Raw genomic sequence first — 24,313 nt, forward strand, 5'->3', positions numbered from 1 at the left:
CATTCTACTCTTTGTTGACAAAAGCATTAAATCTTTTCTAGGGGAGATATTGAGAGCACAGCTGAGTGTCTGGATGCCTTAAAGAAGTTATCCACAGACCTGCAGGACCAGAGATGTGTGCTCGATGACCTGAGAAATAATAGGCATGGGATCCTGCCTCGTCTGAGCTTAGAAGACAGAGACCTGGTTAAGGAGCAGGTGGGCTACCTGGAGCAACGTTGGACCCAGGTGGAATCGCTTGTACAGCAGAAAATACAAGATTCAGCGCAAACACTGGAAGAACTCAGTCAAATCGAGGACCATTTGCGGGAGGCTCAGGAGTGGGCTGAGTTGCAGCAGCCATCCCTGTCTGAGGTTCTCAAGACCAGCCCCCCTCCAGATTTGGCCCAAAGCTTTCTGTTTGATCACTTGAGCTTTTGTGCAGAATTGGAGGCCAAACAGAAGCTTCTGGCAGAGGCCGTGACAGATGCCAATAGTCTTTCCTCTCGCCTAGGTCTTAATGAAAGGAGGAAACTGCAGACTTTGATCCAGGAAGCACAGACAGTAGTAGAATCGCTTGGAACTAAGGCTGCTCAGTATCGTAAAAGCCTCAGCAAAGTATTTACAGAACGAACACAGTTCCTACAAGCCCTCGACAGAGCAGCTGAATGGATCAGGAAACAAGAGCAGAGGGCTCTTGCAGATGATCATGTCGCGCTCCTACCAAATGTACTGCACAAGCAGGTGTCAAGTTGTAAGAATTTTACCAGCAGCCTAAGAGCATATCAGGTGGAGCTCACTTCTCTTTGGGTACAAGGACGAGAATTAGTGAAGGATGCCACTGACGAGGAGAAGAAGGAGACCCTTCAGAAGCTGGAGGAGTTGCAAGTTACCTTCGAGGCTTCCTTGCAGAAGAGCACGGAGCATCTGCAGCATCTGGAGAAAGCGCTAGTCATTCGAAAGTACTTTAAAGTTGACCTTGACAGGATCTGCGAGTGGCTAAAACAAGCAGAGGTAGCTACATTTCCAATTATTGACCTGAGCGGGAATGACGAGGAGCTTCAGAACCAGTTAACTGGATACCAACAGCTTCTTGATCATGCTTCAGAGTATGAAAACCTTTTGCTCATCGTCCAAAGGGCAGGACAGGAGATTCTTCCCACCTTAAATGAGGTCGATCACTGCTACCTTGATGAGAAACTTAATGGCCTTCCACAACAATATAATGACATGCTGTTGTTGATCAGAGAGAAACGCAACAGGATCCAGCAAGTGCTTTTGGAGCGCAGGGAGTTTGAGTCCCTCATCGATGCCACACGAAAAGCTTTGACGGAACTTCAGGAGAAGTGTGATGGTTTAGAGATGAAGTCAGCCAACCAAAGTGTAGAAGAGGGAGAAAGGTTACACAGCAGTTATGAAGATCTCATGAAAGATCTTGCAAATCTCTTTCAGGGAATGAAAGATCTTAGGGTTAAAACTCAGGATTTCCTTATCATGGGTCAGCCATATGCTCCTGAAGTCATTGACCAGCTAGTTCATCTCCACGGCAGTCTTAACCAGCAGATCGAGTGTAAGATGAAAGAATTAAGGAAAACATTACAAATATTAAATGACCATCGAGCAGTTATTGAGAAAATGGACTGTAGCATTACTAGATTCAAGGAACAGCTTGGCAAATTTGACTCCAAAGGAGAGGAGGAGGCAGATGCCATGGAGAGATTATCTACTCTACACAACCTATCAAAATGTTTTGAAGAGGTTAGTTCCTATCCAGAGGGTCTCAAAGCACAAAATGATGACCTCATCCAGCACTTTGACTCAAAGACCCTTAAGACTCAGGTTATCTTCAGGGAGGAACAACTTCTTACTTTAAAGCAAAAGATGAATGCACACATAGAAGAATGTGAGAGAGGTTTTAGGGGAAATAAGGATTTTCAAACTGATATTAAAGTATCAATAGACTGGCTCAAGAGTCTTAAGGATCGATTAAGATATCCATTAATGTTTGAAGAAGCAAAAATTGAACTTGTGCAGGAGGAGGTCAGGTCACTGTCGGCACTTCAAGAACAAATGAAATCTAGGTTTAGATTATTAGAATATATGACTGATGCAGAGAAACAGAAGTACATAAACGACCAAAAGCCATTTCCAAAACTCTTTGAAACCACTTTAATGGATATTCCAAAGCTGCAGGATGATCTTCAACAAGCAGTACACACCAAACAGGTAAGATATTATTAATTCCTGAGAGTTTGCCTGTTTTCTTACCGAATAATGAAATACTGAAAGTGGGACTAATGTTTCTTTAAACTGTAATGTGTATCCTCAGGTGGCCTTGCAGACTATTCTCTCTCTGCTCCAGAGATACCACCATACTTTGCAATCCGTCCAGCAGTGGTTTGAGGATGCTGGTGCTCTACTTAAGCATGCTCCGCAAGAGGTAGACCTGGAGAAAATTTCAAACTGCCTCAAGGACTTAAAAAATATAACAAGCCAGGAACAAACTGTCAAGGGTACGATGCAAGAAATGCAAGGTCTAGTACCTCAAATGAGTGACTTTTTCAGCCCTTCTGTAATGATGCAAATCCAGCAACATTGTGAGGATTCTTATCACAAGGGAACAGAGGTCTTTGAGCAGCTAAAACAACATCAAGACAACTTGCAACGGTAATGCTAATGAGGTTTTGACATTTAAATAGATTTAAATAAGGTGCACAAGACCCAAACTTGTATCTGCCTTATGTTAACAATATGATTTACAGACATTGATATCTATATTTTCTTTACAACTGTTGCACACACTTCCTTTATTTCTCTGTTAGAAGCATAACTCAGTGGAGATCCTTTCAAGATGAAACAGAGGAAGTTATCAGGCAGATGAATGAAGTTGAGAAAAGGATGACGGAGTTCAAAACTGCCAGAGCAAATTCTGAGGAAGAAGCTGAAGACAAGCTTTGTTTATATCAGGTCTATGACTAAGCATTTCTTTCCTTGTCCAATTCCTAATACATTGATATATTGCAGCTTTTATAAATATTTCCTATTGGCTCCATTTTTTCTACAGAATATTGAGTCACAAATTCAGGGTCTTGAAGATGCACTGAATGGCCTGAAAGAAAGAGCAGCACAGTTTGATCAGCCTGCCATAAAAGACGCTACTTCTCGGTCAGTGTGTTCACTGAGCCATCGGTGGACTCGGTTGCTCAGCGTTGCTCGAGCTCAGGTGAAAGCCCTCCAGGACTCTGCACGTAACTGGAGATGCACCAGGGAGAAGGTAGGGAAACTTACTAGGGACAGATATTCTCAACTCATTTCACAAAGATACTCTTATAATTTGTTCTCCATTTCAGAGAATTTAATCAAACAAATACAGTAGTTCAAATCAATACTTGATTGATAAGCAGATAAAATGCCAATGCCATAAAATTATTGTAAGATCCCCGAATAGCTTTGTGTGTGTGTGTGTGTGTGTGTGTGTGTGCGTGTGTGTGTGTGTGTGTGTGTGTGTGTGTGTGTGTGCGTGTGTGAATAAACAGACCAAAAAAAATAAAAGAAATTTAAAAACAATAAAAACAGTTATATTTTGTCAGCAGTGAGAACCTGTAGTAGAGCTGAATAAATCTTGGCTGTGGTTCTGTATTCAGACAAGAGCATCAGTTGCCGGCAATGGCCTGAGAATGATGTAATGCTTGGCAATGACAGTCTATACAAAAATAACCTAACATGGAAGTTGCCAACTCACCACTTCCCCCTTAAATCTGTGCTGCGATCACAGGACATTACATCACTGATGGAGGGATATGCTGTGTAACACAGTATATGTACTTCTTTATATATATATACGATTATAGAACATGAATACTTCAATATACAAAAGATGATTGAAGAGAAAGTCATACCAGTAACATGTTAGCAGTAACTGTTTCTTGTTTATGTTTGGCAGTGCACACTAATTTTGTCGTTTCTTTGTGACCTAAGCCTGTTTCATTGTTCAGCTGAGGATATGACATCACTCAGTAAGAATGAGTCAGTTGCTTGCAAAGCTGTATGTAGCACAGAGAGAGGAGTGTTTTGCCTTTTTCATCAGTTTCATCAGTAATTCATTATTAAGAGTTCCTTGATGTCCTGAAAGCTGCTATGTGACCACAGTTACTGATGTTCTTTCATTCAGTGAAAATAACACTTCATTAATTCTTATTGACTCACTTTTGATTGAATCTAAAACTCGACATGAATGTGAATGAACGTTCAAAACTTGTAACATCACTGACATGGCAACCGAACATTTAAATATAGATAAAAAAACATTTTATTTATTTATTATTGTTTTTTTTAACAATAAAATAAATGTTATAGCATGACTATGTCATAGCACATATTAGAATCTGTTGGAGTAACCCATTCCACATCTCTCTGTGATTAGCTGGAGAAAATGCGGGCTGTCTGTGAGGACCTGCACAGTCGTGTTCCTGACAACATGGTGGAAAAAGCCTCTAGTATGGCAGCTCTACAGAGCCTTCTGGAGTACCACGATTCCTTCAGTCGAGAGGTGGAGAGAGAGAGCAGCGCCCTGACCCTCCTCAGACACCATGTGCTCAACCTGTTCCTTCATCCTCATGCCTCTGCGTCCACCACAGACAGTAAACACAACCAAGACAATCCATGTCTGCTGGAAATTCAGAGCATTCAGGAGAAATATGACAAGTATGAATATCTGTCGACCTGTCTGTCTCTGTTCTGTCGGTCATTCTGTCTGTCCTACTGCTCAAGAGCAGGCAATAAATCCACTAAATGTTGTTGTTATAAAATTATGGAGACAACTTTTTCAGTTCCATGAATGTTTATTTAATACTTGAAAACATCTGCAGAAAAATGCAGATGTTGAAGAAAAATTAACCAAACCAAATGTCATGAAACCATTTCCAGTCTTTTTTTGAAACATTTCCAGCCCTACTTTTCTGTCATTTGCTTTTACATCTTCAATCATTTGCATAATATGTATTTTTGTGTCCCTTTTTTCCCTCAGTCTGTTGCAGCAGGTGTGTGCTAGCAGACAGCAGGTGCAGGTGGAGCTGCGGGAGAGAGAGGAAGTGGTGAGAGAGTTGGGCCTGCTGAAAGGTTGGATTCAGGACACCCAGGGGCTGCTGCTGAGCCCCACAGCAGACCTGGATAACCTGCTTACTGACCTGGAGGTACTGCAAACCACCTTATAAAGTGGAGGAGATCCAGATAGTACTCGCATTCTAACATCCTACAAACCAGTTTACTTTGCTTTGTGGTTTCTGCTAGACGGCTCATGGAGGCATGCGGTCTCACCGCCAGAACCTTGAGCAGATTGCAGATCTTCAGCAGATGAAATACCAGGACCTCAATGCCACCCTTCCTTCAGAGATCAGCACCCAGCTGGCAGAGGTTACACTGGCTCTGGGTTCTGCAGAAGATCAGGTACCTTCATTCATACTAGGAATGTCAAGAATGCAGGTACCAAGTGTGTTATGGTGAGACCGTGAGGGATTAATGTAAATGTGTAAAAATGTGATTTGTGTCAAAATGTAAGATCTGTGCAGTAGGCATTGCAATGTAAATGCAGCCAAACAGACCAGCCTAATTTGTAAAAGAAAAACAGAAAACCAGTAACTGATATTGATTTTGACTGCTGAAAATTTATGTAATGTCTCTTTATAACTTTCCTATTAATATCTCCTTTGCTCAGGTGCAGGCACGGGAAAGAGAGGCCCAACATAGCAGAGATATTAAAGAAGACTTTAACTCTAGACTTCAGGATGTCTCAAAGAAAGTCAAACTCATCTCTTTGAAACTCAAGCAGAAGGCTGTGGATGTTGAGGAGGCTAAAGAGGAGACAGAGGTATGAATACAGCACAGTCTTTGGAAGCTGTGGTACAGACTCTGCCCTGATTACTGAAGTGCAAAGTGTAAATGATGAAAGAAGTGTGCTTCAGAATGACTTCTGCGCAGCCTAATTTCTAAATATATCACGATGAGTGGAATTCATAACAAGGCAGTGTTATTTTAGTGTTCTGGTATTATTATTAATATTTTAAATGATTAACTATTTAGAAAATTTGAAATTATTTTTTCATTAATTAAATATATATATATATTTAGCTTTATTTTATTTTAGTTTGTCATTTTAGTACTTTAACTTATTTATTTAAATTATTTACCAAGGCAAGTTTCATCTAATATTTAAATTGCAATTTATTTGACCTTATTTCAATTGTCAGAAAGATTTGATTTTTTACAATGCTTTCATCATTGCATTTGTACAACTTTATAAACATATTTTTCTCTGCCATTTTTTTCTTTTTTTCTTTATTAATCCAGAGTCTATTTGAGGAGCTAGAGGAGTGTGGTCGTGCTCTGTCTGAGCTAGATGTGGCGGTGCAGGAGTTTGGTGAGCAAAATCCTCTCCTAGCAAAACAGCTGGGCTCCAGCCTGAGTAAACTGACTGAGCTTCATGTTCAGACCACCCGACTGGCGGAGGAAAGGACCACAAGCCTTCAGAAGGTCAGCATTTGGAGAAACCTGGTTGAAAGCAATGATTTTTTTAGTTCTGTTTGTTGACATTTCATCTTCAAATTGGATCTTTTTTTTAAAATAAAATGCATTCAACAAATTGGTCTTTTTCTCTGTTTTAGGCAGAAAAGAACTTTGAAGAATTTAATGAAATGCTGACATTAACTCTCAACTGGACAGAAAAAGCAGAGACTGTGGTGTCAGCACACATCATGTGGAGTCCAGCCTCTCAGATGCAAGAGCAGATCAGAACCCATCAGGTGGTGACACTCACTTTAGCCAGATCAGACCAGAATTTTTTTTAATTTTCAGTAGCTGTTGGGGTAGAAATGTAATGTTATTTTGTGATATATCTCAATCAGGCCTTATTGCAAGAGTGGCAAGATCTCCAAGGAGAGTTTGAGGGTCTGGTGGAGAGGGTGGGACTACTGGGGGAAGTGGTCCAGACAGATGCTCTCCACCAGCAGGTGGCAGAACTGAGCAGACATGCTGAAGAGCTGCAACAGAGAGCCAAAACAAGACTCCTGATGCTACAAGATGCAGCCAAGGTAATACATAATAGCATGTCACACTACATAAAAGTAATATATTTATAAAAAGGCTATGCATGTTCCCATGTTAATATTTTTCTGTGATGTGTCATGCTGAATAGAATTATGGGTAAAGGGTCAGCGTCTCATTTTCAGTATTATAAACACCTTTATAATGATTTTTACAAATCCATTTTATTCTTATATCATCTCAGCAAATTAAAAGAAAATAACTGCACTATCACTGCTTGGTCTGGTTCAAGCTTCAAGTCTGCTGTATCTTTAGAGAGACATTGCCATCTAGTGGCCAGTTAGATTAGCAATGTAATTTTTCATTGTTCTGTATCTACTTTGCTAGACATAACTGATGTCTGTTCATTAGATTGCTGTATGTTCATCACAACACTGTTTTAACTTAACATTGTTTTATAGGTTTATCTTAAACCATGCAATCAATAATGTGCATGAAATTTGTGCCCATAAATTGTCTGGCTTAATGCATGCCATAACTATATAATGGCATCGTGCCATGAAGAAATTGTATTAATTATGTCCTTCCATTTTTTTTTATTAGAGAGCAGATTTATATGTTTTCATTTGATTAACAGAAGGGCTTTAGTGTCTTGTTCAGGAGCCCTGTGGTGATTAGCAGGGTTGTGATCTCAGTAACTCCTCAGATTCTGGGTCCCCACATGATTTAACCTGCAGTCTGACTGTTAAATTATTGGTACTGTGGACTGAAATAGGTTTTTTTTTTAATAACCAAAGCCAAAATCATGATAGCTATGTCAAAGCGACACAAGGGGGAGCTAGCACTTCTGTTAATCAACCAGGTGGTTACTGCCTAATGCTGATATATCAAGTATGTTTAGTATAGCACCACTCTTACAGGCTCCTTTATCATTCTCCTTTATCATTCTCCTTTCTTCTCCTTTTGTGTGTGTGTGTGTGTGTGTGTGTATATATATATATATATATATATATATATATATATACACAAACCCGATTCCAAAAAAGTTGGGACACTGTACATATTGTGAATAAAAACAGAATGCAATGATGTGGAAGTTTCAAATTTCAATATTTTATTCAGAATACAGCATAGATGACATATCAAATGTTTAAACTGAGAAAATTTATCATTTTAAGGGAAAAAATAAATTGATTTTAAATTTCATGACCAACACATCTCAAAAAAGTTGGGACAAGGCCATGTTTAACACTGAGTGGCATCCTCTCTTCTTTTTATAACAGTCTGCAAACATCTGGGGACTGAACAGACAAGTTGCACAAGTTTAGGAATAGGAATGTTGTCCCATTCTTGTCTAATACAGGCTTCTAGTTGCTCAGCTGTCTTAGGTCTTCTTTGTTGCATCTTCCTCTTTATTATGTGGCAAATGTTTTCTATGGGTGAAAGATCTGGACTGCAGGCTGGCCATTTCAGTACCCGGATCCTTCTTCTACGGAGCCATGATGTTGTAATTGATGCAGTATGTGGTCTGGCATTGTCATGTTGGAAAATGCAAGGTCTTCCCTGAAAGAGACGACTTCTGGATGGGAGCATATGTTGTTCTATATACCTTTCAGCATTGATGGTGCCTTTCCAGATGTGTAAGCTGCCCATGCCACACGCACTCATGCAACCCCATACCATCAGAGATGCAGGCTTCTGAACTGAGCGCTGATAACAACTTGGGTTGTCCTTGTCCTCTTTAGTCCGGATGACATGGGGTCCCCAGTTTTTCCAAAAAGAACTTCAAATTTTGATTCGTCTGACCACAGAACAGTTTTCCACTTTGCCACAGTCCATTTTAAATGAGCCTTGACCCAGAGAAAACGCCTGCGCTTCTGGATCATGTGTAGATATGGCTTCTTTTTTGACCTATAGAGTTTTAGCCGGCAACGGTGAATGGCACGGTGGATTGTGTTCACCGACAATGTTTTCTGGAAGTATTCCTGAGCCCATGTTGTGATTTCCATTACAGTAGCTTTCCTGTATGTGATGCAGTGCCGTCTAAGGGCCCGAAGATCACGGGCATCCAGTATGGTTTTCCGGCCTTGACCCTTACGCACAGAGATTGTTCCAGATTCTCTGAATCTTTGGATGATATTATGCACTGTAGATGATGATAACTTCAAACTCTTTGCAATTTTTCTCTGAGAAACTCCTTTCTGATATTGCTCCACTATTTTTCGCCGCAGCACTGGGGGAATTAGTGATCCTCTGCCCATCTTGACTTCTGAGAGACACTGCCACTCTGAGAGGCTCTTTTTATATCCAATCATGTTGCCAATTGACCTAATAAGTTGCAAATTGGTCCTCCAGCCTCTAATTGCTACCTGTCCCAACTTTTTTGGAATGTGCAAATATTTGGCATGACATTTCAAAATTTCTCACTTTCAACATTTGATATGTTATCTATATTCTATTGTGAATAAAATATAAGTATGAGATTTGTAAATTATTCCATTCCCTCTTTACTCACAACTTGTACAGTGTCAACAGTACAGTACAACTTTTTTGGAATCGGGTTTGTGTGTGTGTGTATATATATATATTTTTTTTTTTGTTGTTGTTGTTGTTTTTTTGTTTGTTTTGTTTTGTTTTGTTTTTTTTGCAATTGTAGAATTTTTCAGCGTTAAAATGCTAATAGTGGAGCTATCTATTTGTCTGTTGAATGGCAGCCTGTAAGAGTGTTTTGACTCCTTTTCCTTTATTTTTGCAATCAAGTTTGATGCTGCTTGAAGTTACACACTATGAAAGCATGTAATTCCTGCTAAATACTCAATGTAATATTTAATCAAATATATAGATATTTGTCTCTGTAAAACCAGATTGACTTTGGGGTGAACATAATGATCTTCCTGTTTGTCTTTCTCTGTTTAGGACTTGGGGAGACTGGAGAGTGATGTGAAGAGCCTCCATCAGTCCATAGAGAGAGTCCAGGAGACTCTGGCCTCCCCTGATCTGGCACGTCTCAGTCTCAGAGAACAGCTGGCTCAAAGACAGGTACACCCATCACTCTAAATAACCTGTACTAACACATTTCTTCATTCCTCCGATTTATCTCATTTATCAGATACAAATGCAATCATACCTTCTGTACAGTTATACACTGAAATAAGAATTGTCTTAATAATTAGTTGTTGTTTTTTTCAGTAATTTTTTCCAGTTATTCTTTTTGCCAGTAAAAATGTTGAAGAGATCTTTATTATTAAGAAAATATTCCTTGTGTGGAGTTTGTTTTATTGTTTAAAGCATAAATGTAACAAACAAAATATTAGTTTATGGGTTATGCATAAAAAAGGAAACAATATAAGAAAAATTATCTTAATTCAAGAAAAGGGTTTTTTTTTTAAGTCTATTCTTAGTTTTGCTGAATGTATATTGCTATAAAAATGTTTCAGTATTTTTCAAGACCAAAATACTGATTAGTAATGAAAAAATAATACAAATAATAATATTTTTTTATGTGTACTGACAAGAAAATGACATGTACTGATTATATCACTCATACCATCAAACTTATGTTGAATATTTGTTGCTCAGCTGCTGTTGTCAGAGATGGAGGGTCTCAAGCAGCAGGTACAGGATATGCAGATGTGTCAGAGTACCCTCCGGCTGCCAGAGGATGTGATTGCAGCTTTACCGCTATGTGTTACTGCACAGAGTCTGCAGCAAGAGAGCAGCCAACTCCAACACAATACCATTCAACAGTGCAATATATTACAGGTATCCACACACAGATTGCAACATATTCTTAGATGAAGATATTAATATGTATTTTTTAATTCAAGCTTTCACTTAAACCTTTATGCTGAAATGAAAAAAAATTATTTGAAAAAAGGGCAAAATAACCCCATTGTAAAGGTACTGATAACTTTAAGCTACTAACATTATAAATGGAAAATATAACATCCAACTGAAGTTTAAAAAAATTCCCCTTCTGTTTATCTGCATAGTTTCATATAGCACGGTCATGGGATTCATCTGGGCTTAGCACTTGTGGTTTTAATGGCTCATTTAGCATCTCTCTTCACATTACCCCAGGAGGCCATGGTGCAGTATGAGCAATACGAACAGGAAGTCAAGAACCTACAGAGACTTATTGAAGAAGCACACCGTGTTATTCAGGACCGCCCTGTTGCCACAGGAAACATACAAGAGCTTCAGACACAGATACAACATCATGAGGTGAGGAAGGACATCCTTCTTTCATACTTTTATATTTTTGCAAATATATATGCATAAGGCATAAATCTTCTAATTTAAACACTGTTTCTTTAAATAAGCTGTGCAGTGGTATCTGTTATGATCGTTCCTGCCTGGTGCATCAGTCAGTCAATCTCACAATTCATTGCAGGCATGTTGTCTAAGCTATCACTCACCATATTGCTTTGCTAGTTGACCTACATTCGGCTGGAATGAGTCAGGCCATAAATTCCTAACGTGCTCTCAATGTGTGTAAAGGTAGTTCTTCGATCTTTGACCTCAGTCTGTTTTGTCCTGTGTGACTTCAAATTCTGTCTTTCTCTCATGCCCTTTTGCCCTGTTTCTTTACATTTGCAGACATTTTATGTCTGCAAAGGCGAGCAGGACTGCACAATTCATCAAAATGGTTTTATGGACGTATAAAATAGTAATATTTCTTATTTTGTTTAATTTGTGCAGCCCTAAAGGCAAGGGCCAGTTTAAACACACCAAACAAAAATAAACCTAAACCTGTACAGAATCTAACATCCTCCTGTTTTATTAGTAGTTGAGTTAGTTCAGTTGGGGTGACAGCTATGGCTTTATCACCCACGGTTATTTTCCTCTGCAGAGCAGAGTGCTGCAGCTGCAGCTTTCTCCCACATGACCTCATTACCAGAGACTGGCCTGTCTGTGTGTTTGCAAAAGAATGACAGTTAAACAGAGAGAACGCCGGGAGGGGGACTCCACGGGCCGTACAAAATCTGTAATGTGAGCCCCCTTTCTCCCCTCTTAGTTTCACGCTCGCGTCCAGTTCCTTTGTTTGTCAGGAAAACAGCTTCAGGATTGGTTGAAAGTGAGGAAGTGAGGGGAAGGAAGGAAAAGAGTAAACAGGGGGAGGAATAATAGCCCCTCACACTGAGCTCATTTCCTGTTCGAAGTCTTTGTGTGTGTATGAGTGTGAGTTGGCCGGTTTGGGGGAGGGAGTGTTCTTCCTCTCTCTACTCCCCTCCCACTCTCTCCAGTTGGCCGAGCTCTGTGCCAATCACGTTCACCGTTGCCCGAAGGCTTGGCTTGTCGTCCTTCTCCCACAGCGCTCTGATTGGCTACAAGCTCAAAATGCCTCTGACTGAGCGATTGCTCGCCTGTGCCGTTTTTTCTACTGCAAACAGACAGAGAGGGGGAATTTCTCAGCTCAGCTCGCCTGTGCCGCTCTCTGCATTAACCCCTTTTTCTCTCCTCATCTATGGGACTTAATCCAGGACAGATATATTTGGACCAACCACTGTGGAATAATAATGTAATGTGTGATTGTGACAGGAACTCGCCCTGAAGATAAAAGGATACCAGGAGCAGATCTCGGCCTTGAACTCCAAGTGTAAGATGTTGACTGTGAAAGCCAAACATGCTACCATGCTGCTGACGGTCAGCGAGGTGGATGGACTCTCTGACGGGTTAGAGGAGCTGGAGGATGAGGAGGAAGAGATGCCCAAACACCCACCAGCACACCCCTCTGTTGTCATGGTGAGTGACTTACACTTACACATGTTAGGGCTGGGCGGGGTGCGCTGGGTGCTCTTTTTTTCTTTCACTGTCAGACAACATCCCATGGGTCTCTTATTTCTCCCACAGGGTTGTATGTGCCTCTACATTGTGTATCCCTGCCGTTGTTTATTGCTGAAAGAGGAAACAGGATGAGGGTGTTAGTTGCCCTTGACTTTGTCAACATTAGTTTGTCTTTATTTGGGCTGTATAGTTTCCCTTCGTTGCATCAGTCATGATCAGGGCCGGATTCCACATTAACCGCCAACAGTTCAGCTCCAGCTGTGTCGCTCAGTCCTTACTGACTTACAGAGAAAGGGGTGTAGCTTTGCAGTAGTTCAGCAGTCATTGTATCTAGATCTAAATTTAGCCTAATGGTGGAGCGCTTCCATGGTTCAGATTACTTTAGTTTATGCAGGCAAGCACAATTCATTATTGTATGCCATCTTATTGTATTTTTACAGTGAGTCTGTGTGTATCCTCTGCCCTGTTTCCTGACCGGGTTCATTCCTTTATCATGACGAGAGGTCTGTGAAGGACTTAGTCATGGCTACTCTTAACAAATGTGGTCTGTCTGTAATTCTGTGGTGCTGCTTTGCAGGGTCTTATTCAGATTTTCTGCTTGAATCAGGAATTCCTGTCAGATTCAAATGGAAATATGCACTACTGCAAGTTTGGGGTCAAGGAATGAAATCTTTTATTTAGCAAGAGTGCATTCAGTTGTTCAAAAAGTGACAGTAAAGACATTTATAATCTTACAAAAGATTCCTGTTTCAAAAATGATGTTCTTTTGATCATTCATCAAAGATTTCTGAAAAATGTATCATGGTCAAAAAAAATGTTAAGCACATAATGTGACTGCAGACTGGAGTAAGGGCTGCTGAAAATTCAGCTTTGCCATAACAGGAATACATTACTTTTTAAATTGCAATGATATTTAACAGTATTACTGTTTTAACTGTATAAATTGCAGCCTTGCTGAGTATGAGAGGCTCCTTTTAAAACCATGTTTAAGAAATATTACCAGCCCCAAACTTGAATGGTAGTGTACTTTTCCCAGAACCCTAATATTCTTCCTCTGGTTTTCTTCTTCTTTTGGTGCTTTACTCCTGTTTCACTGTTTATGCATCTTTCTTTCTCTTTCCTCCTCTGCCTCTTTTGCCCTTGAATGGTCAGATGACGGCAGGCCGTTGTCATACTCTCCTCTCGCCGGTCACAGAGGAGTCTGGTGAGGAGGGCACCAACAGCGAGGTCTCCTCTCCCCCCGCCTGCAGATCGCCCTCCCCCGGGCCTAACGCTGACACCTCTCAGGTACCCCATGCCTCTAACCCAAACCTTGCTAGCTCTTGCCAACCTTATCACATTTAATCAACTTATCCCTGATCAGCCACTAACCTAATTTAACTCAATTTAAACTTAACCATTCACTTTCATACAGTAGCCACTGTTCTGTTTCTGATTTGAATGCAAATGTTAGTCTGAGGGTTCCTACAATCATGGTAAACATGGAAATATCTGAAAAATAGGACCCCCCCCCACCCCTTCCTTCCTTTCCCCATCTTGATATGCAGATACAATTCTAAGACATCTCTAGGTTGATTTCCTTGAAAAGTGTAAACACTGTGACTCAATTCAATTTTTTCAAAACATTTCTCTGTTTGAGCTTTTCAACCAACCACATACAGCAGCACTGAATTAAGAAATGATCTTAGGGCAGGACGACAGTATCAGTTTGTCCAACCAATGGTAGATAGGAGCATTAAGTAGTTACTTTTTTTTTGCCTTTTTCACTTTGTTCCACTAGTGGCACAGAAATTGCACACTTCAGATTTTATCAGTTCTAAAGGAAATTTCTAAAAAATATATATTGTGTATATTATTCTGTTCAACAGATAATATACACAATATTGATGAATATTGTGAAGTATTTTTACAATTTAAAATAACAGTTAACACTTACAATTTTAAAAAAAAAATTATTTTCTGCAGCCATTACTCCAGTCTTCAGTGTCACATGATCCTTCAGAAATAATTTGAATATGCTGATTTGGTTCTTAAGAAACATTTCTTATCATCAATGTTGAAAACAGTTGTGCTGCTTAATATTTTTTTGGGCAAATATTGATAAAAAATTTTCCCAATTCTCTGTTGAATATTAAGTTTTAAAAACAACAGCATTTTTTTGAAATGGGAAAAAATCTTACTGACCTCAAACTCTTGAAACGAGGTGTAATTAATGATTTTGGGCTTTTTGGAGACATTTGTACACTAATGAAAAAAATTGCTAGTTCCTGTCATAGAAATGGAAATCACCTGTAAATGTATATGAAACAATTTTTAAAAGTAATTTTTAAATAATCATGAATAACTGTCATTCATAAATTCATCAATTCATTTGTCAAAAGCTGTGGGAAGCTCTATTCTTCTGTTGACTTTCTTGAGGAGAAATCTCTGATTTTATTCTGAAGTGACTTTTTTTCTTTTATAATGTTCATATACACATGTAATGAGCTGTAGTTGACACAGATTTGAACATGGCCTGGGGGAGTGACAAAGATGTTTTGGTTAGCAAAGATTCTTTATGTGTTTAAGCATCTGGCAAACACATGGTTAAACATTTGGTATAATCGTGTTACTGGGCACGAGTGCAACATCTGAAACATTCAGGCAGAAACCAACATAAGTATCACTACCGTTTTGTTTTATTTTAAGAGTTCCAGCACAATTTTGTTTATTATTTATGCGTGCATGCACACACTCTCATGATGTCTTTTGTAGGGTTCAGGGCGAGCTCCTTTAAGCAGAGCTCCACTACAGGAGCTTTATGACCCCTCCATGGAGTCAGCTGCCTCAGCTAATCTGGACGACCTACAGCGTTCATGGGAGACTTTGAAGAATGTGGTAAATATCCATAGATGATTCTCACATTACAAAATCCAAATCACTTCTTATGTTGGTTAACATACAGTATATTTCTTTACAGATCAGTGAGAAGCAGAAGAGCCTATATGAAGCTCTGGAGAGGCAGCAGCACTATCAGGAGACCCTGCAATCTGTCTCCACAAAGATGGAGTCCATTGAGACCGCACTTAATGAAGGCTTAGAGCCAAGCAAGAGTCCTGAGAGCCAGATGGCCGCCCACCAGGTGAGAGAGATAGAGGATCAGATGAAGCAAGATGACCGCACTAAAGCTAGATCACATAAAAACGCAAGACTACAGCTGGACTAACAACACGAGCCAGGGGACAGGGTTACCCTCTAGAGTACCAACTTCTCCTGTGTCTAAAACTAATCTCTTACCTAGAAGTATCTCCCTCTCTGTAGCATTTAGCCTTTAATGTAGCTTTACTGTTTACAACTAGAGCAAATCAACTTTCTAATAAAACCTGAATTAAAATAAAGCCGTTTCCTGCTTCCTGGTTGTTCCTCAGGCTTTGATGGATGAGATCCTGATGCTCCAGGATGAGATCAGTGCACTGCAGGCCTGCTTCTCCCAAGAGCTACAGTTGGATGAGGACAGTTTGGAGGCAGATGCCGGAGACCAGCTGGCCCTGCAGTCAACCCTCACTGTGCTAGGAGAACGCATGGCCACCATCCACATGAAGGCCTCCGGAAAGCGCCAACTTTTGGAGGTGAGCAGGAATAATAGCATGCAGAGAAATGGAGACGGCTGATAAATAGTAGCAAACAACAACAAAAAAAGATTTTAGCATGCTGTTTTTTTGATTATTTTATGTGCTTTTGTTTAGCAGATGTTGGGAATTTCAAATTAGTAATTAGTCCTAGTAATTAGTTTAGTCTTTCAGTTTAACCATCAGGACATCTCTCTACTTAAAACCACTAATTGCAGATTAAACCAAATAACAGACATGCCTAAACTAATTCCCAGGAGCCATAATTAAAGAGAAAGAATAGAGGATAACACATACAGTAACAAACTGCAAAATAACACACTTATTTTGCAACAATGGCAATACTATGTTGAAGACTCAACATGAAACAACTTATTATATACCCATGTAACATATTGTACTTGATATAGGCCTGATTTTGTGCAAATCTCTGTCCTGCAGGAGCGATTAAGCGAGCAGTTAGAAGAACAGAGGCAGGAACAAGCGCTACAGCGTTATCATAGTGAGGCAGAGGAGCTTGACAACTGGCTTCTCAGCACACGTGCCACACTGAGCTCCACTCTCCAGCCACACCCACAGGACATGGACATGGAGGAACAGCTGATTGACTGAAAGGAAACAAACTAATCAATAAAAAAATAACAAAAAAAAAACATACAAACATGGTTAATCCACACTTAAATAATTTAAAAAACCTTATTCCATATAAACAAATTCATAGATAAATATTCAGATAACCAATTTCATTGTTTAAGAGCACTTTTACAGTTTTTGAAAATCCTTAGGCTTTATTTATAGATTTATAGATAAATTTTCAGTGGCATATAAACAGTCAATTCATCAGATTCTGCCGGCTGATAATGTCTGGATTCACTAGAGTGGGCCGCAAGTAAATCTGATTAGCTGTGTGGGTTATGTCCCATTCTGTTGGTCATTAGGATTAGGGGGCTGTTTCTTCCCTGCAGTCATGGGACGTCCCACAGTGCATGTCTGCATTTTTTCAAGGAGACGTGTGTGTCTTTTGTGTTTTGATTAAAGGGCTGTAGGGATCAAGTTAACCTCTAACCTGAAAATTAGATTCTTTGTGAGAAGTCAGGGTGGCCATGACCTTTAGCTTACTTCTGTTAATGTTTGCTCATTCCTTATTGAATGCCACTGGCTCTCTCCACTATTAACCAGCATTCAGTTCCAGCTACCCTGCAGGCCCACCACAAAATTGTAAAAATGTATTGATTGTTTAGTTTCTTAGTAGTATGCTAACTTCTCCGGACTAGTGTGCATGTAGTATGGTAAAGATCTACAGGAGATGTCTAAAGACGAGGTTAAGCGGCTTAAGAAGATTATCAGTCACTGCATACACAGGTCTCCTGTGTTTTTACATGTATCCGATTATCTGAAAGCAAACAAATCCATTAAGTTACATTGAATTTAGTTTTTTTTTTTACCCACAACTTTATCTTAATGGTAAACACATATGAAGGTTTTGTTGTTTGTATTTATGACGATATCATTTAAAAGATCTTTGTTCCTTAAGATGAGAAGACAAAAGAGGATGTTTCACATGTTTCTGAAATCAACTTGAAAATAATAGGTTAACCAAGCCCAAATCCTGATTACGTTCATTTAATGTCATTAATGTTCATCAAAAGTAATTATATGTTATTTAAAAGTGTTTCATTTATTGTTAATAGCAGCTAAAATATTCACACTGCTGAATCATATCTAAGCAAAGCAATTTAATCTTCTGATCTTTTGTTCCTGGTCTAGAACATGTTGTTGGAAATCGAGCAGAAGGTGCTGTGTCTGTCCGAGCTGTCAGTGCACAGTGAGAGTTTGCTGATGGAGGGTAAGGCCGGCACACGGGGTGACGCTGAGCAGCTCTCCCTCAAACTGCACAGCCTCAAATCCAGCCTGCTGGAGTTACAGCGCATCCTCCAAGACAAACAGACCCACATCCAGGTGAGGGATACCACTTTAACTTCTCAAAGTAACATTTCTTGACTGAAGAGCCACCCAAGAACTATAATTTATTAGAATTACAGAAAATGTCAAAGTCTGAATACTTATTATAAGAACAATTGGATGTTACTAAAAACACTAAAAAGCCCATCCTCGCCTCAATGGCTGCTTTGTGGACAGCAGGACAGAAGAATGCCAAGCGCTGTTCAGTTTTGTGAAAGATTTTCCATTGCTCTCCAAAAACATCTATCTGAAACAAAGACCTTTTACAAATTGTGGGGCAAGTCTGGAGTTTTTGGCCAGCTCTTTTGAATGAGACATGTTGTGGTGTGTTGGAAACTCAGAAGGGAAGACCAGGAGACTCTTGGGTAATCTTCAGTGGGACTCTTTATTGAGAACGCGCTGCGTGGTGCTGCAGTCATCAAAAGTCTAACTAAAGCAGTAATGCTTCGCCATTTAAATCCATTCAAGGGGGAGGGAAACATTCAGTAGAGGTGGAGACAATCTAACCCATATCATGCAAATGAAGAACAGGAATCAGCCCGACACCGGCATTTTCCCAGCCTTGATCTCATCAGCATAACAGTGTCATTCAAATGCAAAGGTGCAAATCCAGTCAGCCTGACATGAAGACAAAAGGTTAATGTCTCAGACACCTGGGCTGCTTGACTTGATTTTCTTAGAATATCATCATCTTTACCTCAAAATGTACATAACTTTTTTAGTTTATATACTATTACATTGGAACCTAGATTCAACATTTTATACATTTGTAATCCCACAGGTGACATTTAAAAGCCTGATGCAAGCTGATTTAGGTCAATTTCCTATTGTCAGTCATGATTGACCTTTAACCTCTACTTACTGAAAAGATGTTTAACTTAGTGTGTGTGTGTGTGTGTTTCCAAGAAATTCTATGTACGTGTATCTAGGTTCATTCTTAGGGCACCTTCTATTAATTAATTTCACCAAACAGAAATTTGTACTCGATATAATATTTTTGTTCAATAATAATGAGCAGAATTTTTATAATTTATAGATTTAAGCAAATTTTAAATACTTCTGACATATTTATCATTACCACAGCAACTTTGTTAAACATTAATATTTTTAACTTTCTGTCTCTTCTATCTGTTTATTAGGGCTCACTTCAGGAGCAGGAAGATATTGAATCAGACTCGTCTCTCTCTCAGAGCCCCAATATGATGGACTGGCTCAGTCAGGCGCGATCCACACGCAACCAACAGCATCAAGACACAGTGCAAAGACAGAGGGTAGACAATCAAACATCTACTATTGAGCAATAACATGATGTTAATCAGCTTAATTAGAATAAAATATCCTGATACTGACACAGTCTTAAAATATTATATCTTAAAATATTTGATTCTGTTATTCTATGAGCTAGAAGCTACTTGGATTTTTTCAGCATCAGTTCTTACATATAATGCAGGAATTAGAGGAGCAGCTTGGCGAACAGAAGAAGTTACTGCAGTCTGTAGCATCTAGAGGAGAGGAGATTCTCTCACAGCGAACAACACCTCATGGAGAAAGGTAGTTACAGCACTCTTCTACATTATTTACATGTTTATATCTTTGTCTTGCATGCTGCTTGTCATTTATGAAAGGCAAGGATGAGGGTGTACAGCACAGACTCATAATGAGCTTCTTTCTTGGTTATGTAGGTCTCCTGCAGAACTTTCTGAAGGGGATGCTGGTCAGTGGCCTGAGAGCATGAGCACTAATGATCAGATGAGAGTCCGATGGGAGAACCTGAGCAAAGATGTTAACAACAAACTGCAGTTGTCACTAAACACAATGGAGCAGACGCCATGTAACACGGTACATAATCAGCTACAACACTATAACCTAGCTTTGTTTTTCAGTGTAAGAGGTTTGAGGATGGTCTGTTAAACCCAAAAGGATATTGCTATTGGCTTTTGGATTATTGCAGGAAATCGGCTCTGTGACCAACAAAAGTTTATGATTCTTACATATTTAGTTCATCTTGACAAATTATATAATTTTCATTAATTTTGAAACCTACATACAATCGCTAGAAGTAAAAAGAGAAATGAATGCTATAAACGTCACAATTAAGCTTCCAACAACTCTTTCAGTCTTTATTTAAAAAACATTATCCCTGAGAGTTTGTGCTAGAATAGTTTGCAAGAACATGATTATATTGATTATATACCTCTTAGCTATACCAGCCGGTATCCAGCCCCTGTGGAGTTTTCAGAGGAGAGCAGCTGAGTCAGGATATCCTGTCTCCAAGAAGTCTGTTTGAAGGCTTCAGCCAAGATTTGGAGGTCTTGCCTCAGGTACTGCCACTGAGTATTTTTATTTACATATTCTTTAAGAACAGAAAGATACACTGCACCCACATTTTGTATTACTATAACTAGTAAGGATTTATTTGCAGATAGTCATTTATTTATGTCCTCCCACAGACAAGTGGCGCTGACATTAAGCGTGCTCATGCTCTGAAGAGAGCTCTCTATGAAGCAGTTTCGTCAACTTCCTCCTGGCTGGACAATGCTGAAAATGAGCTTGTATCTGGCCCAATATTACTATCTGATGACTCAGAGACTCACCTGGGCCACCTAGAGGTCAGACATAGTCACTTTACTGGAGTCTTAAACTATTTCTGTTATAAGAAACATTGGCACTCTTTGACTCTGTTCTGCTCTCTTCAGAGTTTGAATAAGGAGGTAAAGAATGTCAACGAGGAGGTGTGTAAATGTCGGGACGTGCTCGGAGGAACAGAGCAGCTATGGGATGGAGAAAGCGGAGAAAGTGTTGTGGTTGAGGAAGTGTTAGATAGTTTGGAGGGGAGACTGAAGCTGCTGGACACAGTGCTGGAACAGAGATGTGACACCATGAAAGACAAGCTGCAGGAACTCACTGTTTTCCAGGTATATGTTGCTTGTATCAGTATATTGTTTTTTCTCTCTTGCTCTTTCTCTCACATATGCATTTTCCTCTTTGTCTATTCTTAGGCTGAGTTGAGGCTGTTGCTTGCGTCACTCAGTGACTCAAAGTACCAGCTTTTGCAGAAAATGAACGCGGCTGTGGATCGGCCCGCTTCTAAACAGATGGAGGTCAGACACACATTTAAAATGACAGATATTATTATATGACCCCAAGCAAAACAGTTAATTTACTATGAATATGAATATTCAATGTAAACAGATTGTAGCAGAAGCAGAGGACAGTTTGAGGGAGTTTGAACAGAAAGTTTCTGAGATGAGGAGCAGAGGAGAGACACTGCAGCCCAACCAGCTCTGCACTCAAGAGCTGCTGAAACTACAGGTACACACATCTCTCCCCTGTGGTTTGATTTAAGAACAACAGTTACAGTTACTGATTTCATGTCTTTCATTTGACTTTCCACTTGACCTTGTGTTTTGCTGTGCAGGATGCTTATGAAGAGCTGGTGGAGATGGTGGGCTCCAAGCGGAGTGGACTAAACCAGAGTTTGGTTCTAAAGGCTCAGTATGAGAAAGCTTTACAAGACCTAGTAGATCTGCTAGACACCGCCCAGGACAAAATGACTGCTGATCAGAAGATGAAAGTGGGATCAGTGATTGAGGTTCAGATTCTTCTAGATAAACACAAGGTACAGCAGAAGTTTTGTTCTTATGGTCTGCTTAATACATATATGTTTGGACATTTTTACTATACTATTACTATTACTATTTTAACTGTATTTTTGATCAAATAAATGGAGATTTGGTGAGCATAAGAGACATTAAAGAAAACATTACCCACCCCAAACCTTTGAATTGTAGTTTACACATATAAAATATATAGTCTTTCCTGTTTAAGGGAAAAAATAACAAAAATATTGAAGACTCTCGTATCATGCATTCAAATGCTCTCAAAAAAAGTGAATTTCCATTCCATCAGTAACACCTACTTTATGAAATGACTGATTATATGTTCATGTTTTGTACCATTTTGATGAGCATGGACTCATGTTCTCTCGTCTCTTCCTGCAGGAGTATTTCCAGGGGCTAGAGACGCATGTTGTACTGACACAGGCCTTCTTCAGGCAGGTCAGTGGGTTGGTGGTGCAGCGGGAGGTCCAGAGCTTGGAAGAGACTGTGGCTCAGGCCCAGGCTGTACTTAAACAGGCTCACAAACGAGGAGTGGAGCTGGAGGGCATCTTGGAGGTGTGTGTGGATTTGTGTTACTTTATTTGCATTCAAGATGCAAATTATAATCAGAGAGTACAGTGCATATGAAGTGAATAACTGTTGTGTTTTGTGGCATCAGTGGTGGAGCAGGTTGGTGGGTGACTATCAGGCCCTGTACAGACAGCTGGAGGCAGTGGAAAGCAACATCCCCAGTGTAGGCCTGGACAACAAAACATACAAAAAACACAAACAAAGAATTTACATTAAAAAGGTACAGCTCCATAAAACAAACAAAACACAATTTAAAAAATCTTTACACCATAATATGCATACAACACCAACTATGATTTTACATTAAAAACATTATATACTTTATGTATTTTGCATGGTTTGTGCAGCATTAGAAATACAATTCAGAATGCCTTTTGAAATACTCAATTCAGGAATTTAAAGTTAATATGAATTAGCAAACAGGATATATAATTGTAATGTGAATTTAAAGTTAAGGAAGGAAAGTTAAACTTTGTTATAGCTTGATATATTATTACACTATGGTTTGGAGGATTGGGGTTGGTCTGAAAATGATTAATTTTACTGTTTACTCTAAAAAAGAAATTGTTTGTCTCTAGTTTACTGTCACTTGATCTGTATAATGGCTCTTTGCTGAATAAAAGTATTAATTTCTTTAAAAACAACTTACTGAGCACAAATTGCAGTATATATTAGTAATGCTAGAAAACCTACAATTTAAATCTACAACTAAAACTGTGTCACTCTCTCTGTAGCGTTTGAAGGCCAGTCTCTCTGAGCGGCAGCAGCAGTTGTATAAGTTGTTGGAGGATGGAAAGAGGCTGCTTTTGCATGTGTCCTGCTCAGAGCTGGAGACTCAGCTCACTCAGCTGGGGGACCACTGGCTCAGCACCACCACCAAGATCAATAAAGAGCTACACCGCCTGGACTCCACCCTCAAACACTGGATTAGGTCTGTGATCTGATCACTTTCTCTGTGTGATTCTGTCTGCTTCCTTGAGAAAGAAATGATCTTGAAACACATCTGTGTGGTTTGTGTCCATGTATGCATGTTTTTATTGACATCACATGTTCTCTTCATATTTTATTGCAGGTATCAGTGCGAGTCAGCTGAGCTTAGCCAATGGCTGAGTTCGGCACTAGACCGCCTGGAGTTCTGGAGCACTCAGTCTGTTACAGTACCTCAAGAGCTAGAGACTGTCAGAGACCATCTTCATGCCTTCCTGGTAAGAACACCCATTAAATATCCTGCTAAAATAGCCTTAGGTGTCACTTGAGATCTCATGGACACACTCTGTATCGGCTCTATATTTTCAGGAGTTCTCCAAAGAGGTAGACGCCAAGTCTTCGTTGCGTGCCTCAGTTCAAAGCCAGGGGAATCAGCTTCTTCGGTTAAAGAAAGTGGACACAGCAGCTCTCAGGGCAAACTTGGCCCAGGTAGACACGCAATGGGCTGATCTTCTCGCTCGTATCCCTGTGGTCCAGGAGAAACTACACCAGGTATGAAGACTAGGACTGATTGCACTGCCTAATTTCAGTTAAGGAAGGGTATGCAGATAATGAACAGGCTCACGTGCTATGCTAATCGTAGCATTCCTGTTCTGATCAACAGCTACAGATGGAGAAGCTGCCATCCCGTCATGCAATAACTGAGCTAATGAGCTGGATATCTCTCATGGAGAATATCATCCAAGAGGATCAGCAGAAGATCATGGGGGCAGTGGGATCAGAGGCTGTGCAAATGTACCTTCAAAAATACAAGGTAGCAAA

The 24,313-nt window shown here is 39.7% G+C and overlaps 1 protein-coding gene across 1 annotated transcript in view; it reads left to right on the top strand.

Annotated features, from left to right (window-relative positions):
• LOC109101237 (nesprin-1-like) overlaps nucleotides 1-24,313 on the top strand; it is a 76,057-nt gene that overhangs the window by 23,440 nt on the left and 28,304 nt on the right. The window contains 36 exon segments of the mRNA XM_042747412.1: nucleotides 42-2,205; nucleotides 2,309-2,646; nucleotides 2,802-2,946; nucleotides 3,044-3,253; nucleotides 4,403-4,683; nucleotides 5,006-5,171; nucleotides 5,269-5,424; nucleotides 5,693-5,845; nucleotides 6,325-6,507; nucleotides 6,639-6,776; nucleotides 6,879-7,064; nucleotides 9,934-10,056; nucleotides 10,597-10,779; nucleotides 11,098-11,241; nucleotides 12,559-12,762; nucleotides 13,957-14,091; nucleotides 15,559-15,681; nucleotides 15,764-15,925; nucleotides 16,212-16,412; nucleotides 16,854-17,023; nucleotides 18,176-18,371; nucleotides 19,514-19,645; nucleotides 19,825-19,925; nucleotides 20,057-20,213; nucleotides 20,576-20,695; nucleotides 20,825-20,983; nucleotides 21,071-21,289; nucleotides 21,374-21,475; nucleotides 21,567-21,686; nucleotides 21,793-21,993; nucleotides 22,376-22,549; nucleotides 22,653-22,784; nucleotides 23,299-23,495; nucleotides 23,637-23,769; nucleotides 23,861-24,043; nucleotides 24,156-24,305. Coding sequence (XP_042603346.1) covers nucleotides 42-2,205; nucleotides 2,309-2,646; nucleotides 2,802-2,946; nucleotides 3,044-3,253; nucleotides 4,403-4,683; nucleotides 5,006-5,171; nucleotides 5,269-5,424; nucleotides 5,693-5,845; nucleotides 6,325-6,507; nucleotides 6,639-6,776; nucleotides 6,879-7,064; nucleotides 9,934-10,056; nucleotides 10,597-10,779; nucleotides 11,098-11,241; nucleotides 12,559-12,762; nucleotides 13,957-14,091; nucleotides 15,559-15,681; nucleotides 15,764-15,925; nucleotides 16,212-16,412; nucleotides 16,854-17,023; nucleotides 18,176-18,371; nucleotides 19,514-19,645; nucleotides 19,825-19,925; nucleotides 20,057-20,213; nucleotides 20,576-20,695; nucleotides 20,825-20,983; nucleotides 21,071-21,289; nucleotides 21,374-21,475; nucleotides 21,567-21,686; nucleotides 21,793-21,993; nucleotides 22,376-22,549; nucleotides 22,653-22,784; nucleotides 23,299-23,495; nucleotides 23,637-23,769; nucleotides 23,861-24,043; nucleotides 24,156-24,305 — 8,041 coding nt within the window.

This window comes from Cyprinus carpio, chromosome B20 (assembly GCF_018340385.1).
Source record: "Cyprinus carpio isolate SPL01 chromosome B20, ASM1834038v1, whole genome shotgun sequence".
Taxonomy (NCBI): domain Eukaryota; kingdom Metazoa; phylum Chordata; class Actinopteri; order Cypriniformes; family Cyprinidae; genus Cyprinus; species Cyprinus carpio.